At 68.4% G+C, this 10,828-nt stretch overlaps 2 protein-coding genes across 2 annotated transcripts in view; both read left to right on the top strand.

The window, feature by feature from the left end:
• Positions 1–3,615, top strand: part of PSMD3 (proteasome 26S subunit, non-ATPase 3) — a 4,270-nt gene extending 655 nt beyond the window's left edge. Inside the window, 11 exon segments of the mRNA XM_035347590.1 lie at positions 17–207; positions 426–563; positions 774–910; positions 1,018–1,208; positions 1,394–1,497; positions 1,611–1,725; positions 1,990–2,109; positions 2,186–2,289; positions 2,581–2,736; positions 2,925–2,975; positions 3,116–3,615. Of these exon segments, the coding sequence (XP_035203481.1) occupies positions 17–207; positions 426–563; positions 774–910; positions 1,018–1,208; positions 1,394–1,497; positions 1,611–1,725; positions 1,990–2,109; positions 2,186–2,289; positions 2,581–2,736; positions 2,925–2,975; positions 3,116–3,193 (1,385 nt within the window). The 3' untranslated portion in view covers positions 3,194–3,615.
• Positions 3,616–5,268: 1,653 nt separating this feature from the next.
• On the top strand, positions 5,269–7,671 carry CSF3 (colony stimulating factor 3). The gene is made up of 5 exons (XM_035347630.1): positions 5,269–5,776; positions 6,096–6,265; positions 6,594–6,701; positions 6,826–6,972; positions 7,099–7,671. Exons 1-5 carry the CDS (start codon positions 5,761–5,763, stop codon positions 7,267–7,269), a joined length of 612 nt encoding a protein of 203 aa, XP_035203521.1. The 5' UTR covers positions 5,269–5,760; the 3' UTR covers positions 7,270–7,671.
• The last annotated feature ends 3,157 nt before the right edge of the window (positions 7,672–10,828 follow it).

Raw genomic sequence — 10,828 nt, 5'->3', positions numbered from 1 at the left:
GCGCCGCCCGCTGCAGACATCAAGGAGCACGTGAAGCAGCTGGAGAAGGCCGTGTCGGGGAAGGAGCCGCGCTACGTCCTGCGCGCCCTGCGGGCCCTGCCCTCCACCTCGCGCCGCCTCAACCCCAACGTGCTCCACAAAGCCATCCACGGCTTCTTCACCTCCAACAGCGTCGTGCGGGATTTCCTCCTCGGCTTCCTGGAGGAGGTGCGGGGCTGGGGAGCCTGGGGGGTGCCGGGGACGCGCGCGCGGCCCCGACGTGTGGGAGCACGCAGGGCGCGACGGGGCTCGCCCCGGCCCCGGTTGGGATGGCGCCGCGGGGCCAGGCTGGCTTTAGGTGGAGGTGTTGGAGCCGTGGGTGGGCAGCAGCGGGGGACAGGGGGTGGGACAGGGGCCGGAGCCCAGCCCGCGCCTTCCCTCCGCAGCCCATGGACACGGAAGCAGAGCTGCAGTTTCGCCCGCGGACGGGGAAAGCGGCCTCGGCCCCCCTCTTGCCAGAAGTGGAGACCTACCTGCAGCTGCTGCTCGTCATTTACCTGATGAACAGCAAGAGGTATCCGGAGGTGAGGTTCCCCGAGCTCCAGCTCTAAACCTGAGCCCTTCGCGGGGCACCGCGGGGCCTGCCTCGCGGTCCCCTGGTTTCCTGGTGGCTCCAGCTCTGCTTGGAGGCAGCCTTCAGGGCCCGTAGCTCTGACCCGCGGCGGTCCCGCAGCCCTGCCAGACGTTCCCCTCCTCACGGGCAGCATCTCACCTGCTCCGTTTCCCTCCCGCAGGCTCAGAAGGTGTCTGACGACCTGATGCAGAAGATCAGTTCCCAAAACCGCCGGGCCCTTGACCTGGTGGTGGCCAAGTGTTACTACTACCACTCGCGTATCTACGAGTTCCTGAATAAACTCGACGTGGTCAGGAGGTAGGGCCGGCCCCGCGTGCCCCGCGCTGTCTGCGGGCTCCCCCCCGGGTTTCTTCCCCCCCACCCCGGTCCCCAAAACCCTCTCCTCCCCCTCCCCTGCACCGCAGCTTCCTGCACGCCCGGCTGCGGACGGCCACGCTGCGCCACGACGCCGACGGGCAGGCCACGCTCCTCAACCTGCTGCTGAGGAACTATCTCCACTACAACCTCTACGACCAAGCGGAGAAGCTCGTCTCCAAGTCCGTGTTCCCCGAGCAGGCCAACAACAACGAGTGGGCCCGCTATCTCTATTACACAGGTGAGACACGGGGGTGGGGGGGGTCCCGGGCGGCGCCGGCAGCTCGGGGCGCGTGAGGCCGCAGCCGCTGGCCCCGCACAGAACCTCGCTGAGGCTCGGGGATGGGGCTCCCAGCCCGGATTCGCTCGGTGGCTTTGCCCCACCGCCCTCAGCCCCGTGCGAATGCTCTTCCCCCCCTCTGGCAGGGCGCATCAAGGCCATTCAGCTGGAGTACTCGGAGGCACGAAGGACCATGACCAACGCCCTGCGCAAGGCGCCGCAGCACACGGCCGTCGGCTTCAAGCAGACGGTGAGCGGGTGCGGGGAGCGGCGGTCGGTGCCCACCCCCCCGGGCACGGGGTCCGTGCTCCCCTGGGGCCCGGATTGGACCCCTCGGGGACTCAGGCTCCTTTTCTGCTCCAGGTGCACAAGCTGCTGATCGTGGTGGAACTGCTGCTCGGGGAGATCCCGGACAGGCTGCAGTTCAGGCAGCCCTCCCTCAAGCGGTCGCTCATGCCCTACTTCCTCCTGACTCAGGGTACGACGCTCCTGCTCCGCTGCTTCGGCACCGCATTGCCCGCTTCGGGCATGCTTTGAGCCTCGGGGGCTTCTCGCCCCTCGGTGGGAGCCGGCTGCAGGCTGCCCCCTGTGCCTGTGATGCCCCGGTCGGGTTCTGGAGGGTTTCCCCTTCCCCTCGGGAGAGGGGCGGACGGCGTCGGCCCCGCCTCGCGCTCCCCGCGCTGCCCCAGCCCTTGCTGCCGCCCTCCCTTACGCCCTCCCTGCGTTCTCCCCCCTGCTCCAGCTGTCAGGACTGGAAACCTGGCCAAGTTCAACCAGGTCCTCGATCAGTTTGGGGACAAGTTCCAGGCCGACGGCACCTACACCCTGATCATTCGTTTAAGGCACAACGTCATCAAGACAGGTAGGGTGTCCCCGGGGGCAGCTGGGGACCGCCACCGCCACGCCGGGTGGTGCTCCACTGCGTCCCTCCCCCTCAGGTGTCCGCATGATCAGCCTCTCCTACTCCCGCATCTCCCTGGCCGATATCGCCCAGAAGCTGCAGCTGGACAGCCCCGAGGACGCCGAGTTCATCGTGGCCAAGGTACCCGCGCAGGAAACCTCGTCCCAAACCTCGTCCCTCCGCGTCTCCCAGCCAGGCTGCTCCCGCCCCGTCCCTGCAGCGCTTCCTGGGGCAGCTGCTGCTCTTCGGGTTGAGGGGATCCCTCCCAAGGGGGTCCCGGGGGGGCACCGAGGGCACCGAGTCCCCTCTCCGCACACCGTCCTGAGCAGCCCCCTGCTCCTGTCGCAGCGCCAGCTCCTTCCTCCACTCTAAACTGCTGCCCCAGCCCTCAGAGACGGCGGGTGCCCTGAGCGCGTGCCCTCCGGCTTGCAGGCCATCCGGGACGGCGTGATCGAGGCCAGCATTAACCACGAGAAGGGCTACGTCCAGTCCAAGGAGATGATCGACATCTACTCCACCCGGGAGCCCCAGCTGGCGTTTCACCAGCGCATCTCCTTCTGCCTCGACATCCACAACATGTCGGTCAAGGTGAGCGGGCTGGGCTCGTACCGGGGGGCTGTGGGGGCCCCGGGGGAGCCCCCGGGGCTGCAGGAGGGCTGGGGCAGCGCGGAGGGAGAAGAAAGCTCCAGCTCAGGCTGCCATGGAGCTGGTTTGAGCGAAGGGGACGGCGGAGCTGAGGCGTTTCTGGGCTCAGGGCTTCTCCCTTGTTCCTCCAGGCCATGAGGTTCCCCCCCAAATCTTACAACAAGGACTTGGAATCTGCAGAGGTGAGCTCTCACCTGGGGCTGCGATGGCGCCAGGGCAGGCGCTGGGAGCCCTGCTGGGGTCGCGCTGTGGCCGCTGAGGCCTCAGGCAGGACCCAGCTCCCGTCCCCTGCCTGTCCCCATCTTCGGCCCTCGCTTTCCAGGAGCGCCGGGAGCGCGAGCAGCAGGACCTGGAGTTCGCAAAGGAAATGGCAGAGGACGATGACGATGGTTTCCCGTGACCCTCTGGCCTGGCTCTACTTTTTTTTTTACTTGTCCCTAGGGAAGATGCTGTCCGCGGGGAGCTGGCCCCGGTCCCCGATCTGCCTTTCTTTTATAAATACCTGCATGTCTGTCCTGGGGGTGGGGGGGACACGCGGGTTCCCTGGGCCTGCAGCCACAGGCCCTGCTGTCCCGTCCCCTGCCACCCTCCGAGGGAAGCCCTTTCCCCAATAAACAAACGTTCTTCTAAGGCTGCTTGTGATCCGTTGCTGCGAGCCCCCGGGGCCGGGAGCTCCTGGGGAAGCGGGGCCAGGGCAGGCGGGGGCCCCAGCAGCGCTCCCCGGGCACCGCGGCTGCCGCCAGCTCTCGCAACGATTAAGGGGTCAGACTTTGTTAAGCTTCAATTATGACTTTTAAAATAAAAGTTGGAAAAAAAAAAAAACAAAAACACCACCAACCTGCGCTGCTGCTGCCGTGGTTTGTGTCTGAAAGCAAGCACAGGACCCTGCTGTGCTCCCAGGGGGAGCTGGAGCCCTACTGGGCCCCCACGCCCCCACCTGCTCCCCTCCCTGGGGCTGCTCGGCCACCTCCAGCTCCACTTCGTCCTACCCGTGGTAGCATTCCCGGGCCCAGCACCGCGTGCCAGCCTGCACCGAGGGGCAGCACGGCCTCGGGAAGGGGCTGAGCCCCGCGATCCCCTGACCCCACTGCAAAAGGTACCAGCACCAGGCCCGGCGGGGCGCCACGGGCACCAAACTGGGGAGGGGGGTGACGGTGGGGTGGGGCACGCAGCCACCAGGGGTAAGTCCCGCCAGCATCTGGGCCCAGCTGTGCTCTTTGGGGGAAAATCTGGGAATCTCCCGGCGCACCCATGCTGGGCTGGCGGCCAGGGGCTGCGGGTCAAGCGTGGGGCAGCCCCAAGGGATGGATCCGGCCCCTCTGGTCCCTGGGCCAGATCCCACCAGCCAGGACGGGGCAGGGAGGGCGAGAGGGTGGCCCTGGTCCCTTGCAGCCCCCGGAGGCGTCCCTGGGGACACCCCAGCAGCGCTCACGTCCCGGTGGGTGCCAGGAGAGGACCCAGGCCCCGCAGAGGAAGGGTGGCCACGAGGCAGAACCGCGGCGCTTTGTGCTGACCCCGCACAGCCGCCCACAGGGTTTCGGGTCCGGTCACCACTTCCTTCCTCAGAAGAGCAAGAAGAGCCCACGAGGGGCTTCGGGCCACGCTGGGTGCTGATTCAACCCCACCCCAAGCCAGCCCCGAATCCTGAAAGCAGCGACCTGCTGAGGCAGCAGCCCCGTTTCGCGGAACAGGGCGATTCCGCAGCAACGCCACGCTGCGTTGCTGTGCCCCCGTTGGCGCTGGAAGGGCCCTGGTTCTCTCCAGCGCTGGGGGGCCCCCCCCCCCCGCGCCGGGGGGGGGGGGGGGCAGGGGGGATGATTCTTCCAGGAAATCCCACAAACAGGCTCAAGCTGGTGAGGTCCTTTCACGTGGCCTGAAGGCAGAACCCTTACTGCTGCCACTTCCTGGGAGGGGAAAGTCATCATTAGGCTTCAGAGTTAACACCTGTTTCATGGTGCTGCTCACAGCTGGGCAGCATCTACCAGCTGGCTCCTGCCCTCAGCTGGAGGTCGGAGCAGCTCTGGGGGCTCAGGGGTGTCCCTGTGGGCTGCACCCCCCCGGCTGTACCCCCCCCTCCCCAGTCCTGGTTCAGCCCTGCCCCGGGGTCGCCCTGCCCAGATCTTCCCAGGCCGAGCAGGGGCCTCCCGTGCCGGGCAGGGGCCCAGCTGGCACCGGCCCAGATCCTCCTGGAAGCTGTTGCGGGAACCGGCACAAGCCCAAAGCCCACGTCAGCACCGGGGAGGGGGGGGCCGGGAGCAACCAACCCCCCCCCCCCCCCCTCGGGGCTGCCCTGGCAGCCGCTTCCCCGAAGGGCCTGGCGGGGCCGGTTCCCCGCGGGGGGGTGCTGGGTGTCAGGCACGGCCGGGCGCCGGGTGCCGCACGTGGGGGACAGGGAGCACGGCACAGCCCGTGGCACCCCGAGGGGCAGGATCCGGCCGCAGGTGCTGAGCTTGGGATGTGGCATCTGGGTCGGGTCTCACCTCCCGCCCCGACGCCAGGGTGAGGGGCTCGGGCAGGGTCTGCAGGGGCTGGGGGCGAGCCCCACGGGACACCGGCTGCCAAAAACCCCCGTCCCCTTGCCCGGAGCCCTGCCGCAGCGCTGGGCACGTCCAGCCCGGCCGGGTGGGTTAATGAGTGACCGCGCAGCCGCCCAGCACCAACCCAGCACCCTGGCACCTGCCCGGTGCCGGGGCCCAGCCGGGTGCCCACCGGCAGCACCGAGGCCCCCGGGAAAGCCCCGGTGCGGCGAGGCGCGGGCAGCAGCCGGGAGCACCGAGCGCGAGCTTGGGATTTGCATGTTGGTGATTAAGGCAATGAGGCAATCGGCACTGTTGCCACATCGGTGTGAATCCCCGGAGCCGTCTATAAAATGCCCTAATCGATGAGGCCGCGCAGAGCCGGGGCAGGAGCGAGCTGTGCTGGGCCGGGCTGTGCTCGCAGACAGGAGGAGACACCGAGCCGCGCACCATGTGCTCCCTCACCCGTGAGTACCCGCAGCCGAGGGCCCCAGCACCCGCTGCCCCCACGGCCCCCACGGCACCCACAGCACCCACAGCACCCGCTGCCCCTGAGCGCCCACACACCCAGAGCCCCCCACTCACCCAGGGGTGGGTGGGAAGCCGCGGTCCCCTTCACCCTCCCCAATGTAGGGGTCTCCATCCCTGGGGTTCCTTTGGTGCCACCATCCATTCCCCGTGGGGTCCCCGGTACCCAAAACGCCCCCGCAGGCAGCAGCGGGGCCGGGGATGCTGCCGTCGGTGGCGGGGTGTCCCCGGGCGGTGGCTGAGCCGCTGTCCCCGCAGGCGTGCTGGTGCTGGTGCTGAGCGCGCTGCTGGGCGCGCCGTGGCGGGCGCTGCATGGGGCGCCGCTGGCCGAGCTGTCGGGGGACCAGGACTTCCAGCTCTTCCTGCACAAGAACCTCGAGTTCACCCGCAAGATCAAGGGGGATGTGGCCGCGCTGCAGCGCGTGGTGGTGAGTTGCTGGCACCGCAGGGTCGCAGATAAGGTGACCTTCCCCTCCCTGGCCTTATCGGCACTGCGGGGCCGGGAGCCAGCGGCCTCCCCACGCCCCGGCCTCCCCCTGTGCCGCTCGGTCCTGCGGCACCCATGGGGGCTCCCTGGGGGGGGGAGGAGGGTGCGTGGGGACCCCCCCCATGCACCGAGCGAGCAGCGGTTCCGCCTCGTCCCCTGGATGCCCAGAAAAGGGTGGGGGGGGGGGGGGGTCCCGCATCCCATCGGGGGCATCACGGGGGCAGTGGGGTCCTCCGGCCGCCCTGACCCTGCGCCCCCCCCGTCTGCAGTGCGACACCTTCCAGCTGTGCAAGGAGGAAGAGCTGCTGCTGGTGCAGCAGGACCTGCGCATCACGCAGGTGGCCCTGGAGCAGTGCCACCGCCCCAGCTTCCAGGCGGTGAGTGCCAGCGGCCACCCCTGTCACGAGCTGCCCGGCCTCAGCCTCGGGCAGCCCTCTGGGGGGGGTCCAGGCTCCATCGAGCTCCGCTGACCCCCCCCTCCCCGTGCCGTGCCGCCCGCAGGAGGCTTGCTTCAGCCAGATCCGCGACGGGCTCCACGCCTACCACAGCTCCCTCGCCGCTGTCCTGGAGCTGCTGCCCTCGCACGCCGGCCTGGTGGAGACGCTGCAGCTGGACGCGGCCAACCTCTCCTCCAACATCCAGCAGCAGGTGAGGGGCAGCCGGGGGGACATGGGAGGATGCACCCCTGGGGGGCATGGGGCACCCCCCCTGTCACCGCGCTCCGGGGGTGTTCCTGGCCCCGGGGCTGATGCCTGCGCCCCTGCCCACCCGCAGATGGAGGACCTGGGCCTGGACACGGTGACGTTCCCCGCCGAGGGCCGTGACCCCCTTCCCGCCTTCTCCTCCCGCTTCCAGCACCAGGTCGGCGGCTTCCTCATCCTGGCCAACTTCCAGCGGTTCCTGGAGACGGCGTACCGGGCGCTGCGGCACCTCGCCCGCCTCTGACGCCCGGCCCCGCGCCGCCCCGCGCTATTTATTCCCCAGCCCCAGCGACCTTCCCCGCTTATTTAATATTTATCGCTATTTAATATTTATCCGGCCGGGGAGGCTCCCCCTCGCCCTTCGGTCCCCAGGCAGGGCAGCCAGCCCTGCGGTGGCGGCCGCGCACGGGCGTCTGTGCGCAGCATCGCCCTTGTTTAATATTTAAACAAAAGAGTATCTCTGCTAGGAGTTTCGGGAGCCGGGCCGAGCCTTGGCTCCTGCACCGGGAGCTGCGGTGACCCCGCGGCGTCCCGCTGAGCCCAGGGGAATCCGCCTTCGTCCGCAGCTGGAGACGCTCCGGAGCAGCAGCTCCCTGCCCAGGCTGCAGCCGGCGGGGACGGAGCGGACGGGTGGTATTCCTGTTAGCTTTATCCACGTTCATTAATATTTATTAGCCGTTAGGTTAGGAGGGAGGGGAGGACGGCGGTGCCACAGAGGGGGGGTCTCCGCCTGCTGTCATGCCGAGGCTTTTCCCACCTTTTTTGTTCTGGGGGGGGTTGGGCTGAGGCTTCGCCCCCCCCCCATCCCCCCTCCACGCCGCGTTTGTATTTATTGCCCTTTAACTTATTCACACGCAGCAGCCCCCGGGCCCGCGGTGGCCGCGTGCAGCTCTCCCCGTCCCACGCACCCGGATTTGCGTACTGGAAATTTCACAGCCTGCCCCGGCGGGGTCTCGTGAGCTGTATTTTGTACTGTATTTATTGCCACAGCTGGGCGAGCCCCAGAGAAACACAGGCTATTTTTTTTTTTTATGTGATAAGGATGGAAATAAACTCTATTTTTACTCCGACATCTGGGCTCTCTGTGCTTCCCCATCTCCTGCCTGCGTGGGATGAGACTGCTTGGGGTGGGGGGGTTGTGACAGCTCCAAGCCCGGTTATGGGGACCCTTGGGTGCCACAGGACCCCCCCCCAGCTGCAGGGGGGGGACGCGGAAAGACGGGCGGTGGGACACAGAGGGACAAAAGGGGACCGCGTGGGGCTGAGCCGCTGCCGTGGGGAAGCCAGCCCCGGGGCTGGGGACCAAGCCTGGCCGCCACCGCAGCCCCCGCAGCGCAGCGTGACCCCCCCCCGGGGCTGGGAAGCACCCACAGCGTGCGGGGGAGGCCGGATGCGACCCGGAGGTGGCAGCTTCCTTCCTGCATCCCGCGGCGCTGCTTGGGCAAGAGCCGATTCCTAGAAAGCGCCGGAGCCACCGGTGCCGGCAGCGCCGAGCTGAGGCCGGCGGCCGTGGCCCTGGCACCAGCGGTGCCGACAGCGCCGGGGGGGGCGAGCGCTCGGGGCTCTGCTGCGGTGCGGGGGCTCAGCCAAGTCTGAGCTCCCCTCAGAGGTGCCGGGGATGCTCCCGGAGCCCTCCTGGCATCCCCAAGGCCAGGACGAGGCCGGCAGCAGTGGGAAAAGGGAGGTGGGGGACAAGGGAATGAGGCAAGGTGGTGGACCAGGAGAGCTGGTCCAGCACCACGGCACAGCTCCAGGCATCTCCCCCCGGCCCTGGCAACCCCCGGCAGCCGCCCCCAGCCCCTCTGCCCCCGGTGTTTGGCCACCGCGGGCTGTCCCTGAGCTCCCCCCTTTCACCGCTTCCTCCCACCAGCCCCGTGCTCGTGGCCTGTGACCGCCCTCGTCCCCGCACCACGCTCAGCCCGGCCGTGGTGGGGACGGAGCCGAGCTCCGGTTCCTGCCGGGGTCCCTTCGGCTGCCTCCCCTCCACTTCTCCCAGCCCTGGGAATGGGCAGGAGCGAGGCCGTGGTGCTTAGCAGCGCAGCACCCTGCCGGCTGCGGCCCTCGGCGAGCAAACAGCGCCCAGCGTTGCTCCTTCCTCGCCCGGCTTATCAGGGCTTACAGGAAGCCCCTTCTCCCGGCTCCAGCCCTTTCCTGGAAGGTGAAGCGCTGGGGAAGGGCCAATGCCGCCCGCGGGGCTGCCACGGGCAAATATTGACAGAGGGGGGGGGAGGCCGGGAGCACCGGGCCCTGCTCTTTGCTCCGAGCTAACGGTAAAGAGCCGCCCTGGGCACAGGGGCCCGGGACAGAGGTGCCCGAGTGGGTCGGTGCCAGCTCACCCCCGAGTCAGGCCCCGTGGGGAGCGGCACCGGCCGGGACACGCCGCGGCACCGAGGCTCGGGGAAGCCGCTGCAGCCGGCCCCGCGTCCCGCTGTCGTGTCCCTGCTTGTATCGGGCACATGTTCCAGCTGAAGGCCAGGATGCTCAGGGCGTGATGGATAAGGACCTCTCGTTCCTGCAGCCTCCGGCCGCCCCGCACAGCTCCACCACCGAGCGCACCGGGGGCTCCAGCTGCGCCGTCCCCAGCCGGCACCGACCCGAAGCTCGCGGCATGGCTCCGGGGCCTCCCTGCGCTGTCTCCAAGGAGCCCGGAGCCCCCAGGGCAGCTCCGGGGGCTGAGAACCCCGCTAAGGGTCGGGGGCAGGAGGCAGAGCCCAGCGCCAGGGATGCAGCGGGGCCGGGGCCCCGAGGGGAAGGCAGGTGCCCGACTCCCCTGTGCCTGCCCAGGCACCGCTTCCCCCTTTTCCCATGAGTCAGGCAGAAAACATAAATGAAAGGAGCAGAGGAAAATGGGCCCCGGCCCCGCCGCCCCCTCAGGACAAGGTTCCGTGACAGAGGCAGATTCACCACCCAGGCAGCTGACCGGGGGCCGGGACAGCCCCACCGCAAAGCCGCTCCCAGCGCCGCCGCGGCCCCCGTTACTCACTGGCCTCTGGGTGCCACGCTCCCGGTGGGGGGCAGGGGGTGAACTCATGCTCACGTGGAGGAATTTCCAACAAGAATTTGCTTGCAGCTTACAGCGAGGCAGGAAAGCATCCCTGCTCCACCCAGCTGCACGACTGCAGGCACCCCTCCACCAGGAGCGGGGCTGCGGCTCCCCAGCACCATCCCGAGCTTCCCCGGGACCGGGGTGGGGGGCTGAGACCCTCAGGGGCAGACCCACAGCCGGGGCAGCCCCTGGTCTCCCTTCCTCTGAGAGCTCCCATTTAACTCCCCCAGCACCCAGGGCTATGGCTCAGCGAGGGGGGCACAGGGAGCCCCCCCCAGCAGCAAAGGCTGCGGGAGCCCAGGGGACGGATCCTGCCCGTTCCTTCCATCCTCGGCAGCGGCTGCACCTGAATCATCACTTGACAGCGCCAGACCTCTGCTCATGAATCACTTGGACTCCTCAAGTCCGTGCCCCAGGCACAGCGATGAGCCTGACGGCTGCTACAGCTGCTAAAGCTGCGCTGGGTTCAGAGCTGGCCTCAGCTCTCAGGGTGAGAGCGAGCGCGATGTCCCAGCGCATCGACCTCTTGCTCTGCCCTCCCTCTGGCGAGGTCCTGCCTCAGCCTCTGCCCCCCTTCAGGCCCAGAAAACTGTCAGAAAACCAGCAAGGAACGAGGCAAAGCCCGATTCTACAAAAGGAAGGAATGAATTAGAAAACGAAAACAAAAGCAGCGGGTTTGTCTCCGTCTCTGAAAGCCCCGCACAAGGAGGCCGAAGACGGAGGGAAGTCCCTGGTGCCACGGCAGTCCCTGCTGCTG

This window comes from Oxyura jamaicensis, chromosome 27, assembly GCF_011077185.1.
Source record: "Oxyura jamaicensis isolate SHBP4307 breed ruddy duck chromosome 27, BPBGC_Ojam_1.0, whole genome shotgun sequence".
NCBI lineage: Eukaryota > Metazoa > Chordata > Aves > Anseriformes > Anatidae > Oxyura > Oxyura jamaicensis.
The sequence above is the reverse complement of the archived record's forward strand: the minus strand, read 5'-3'. Positions and strand labels throughout refer to the sequence as shown.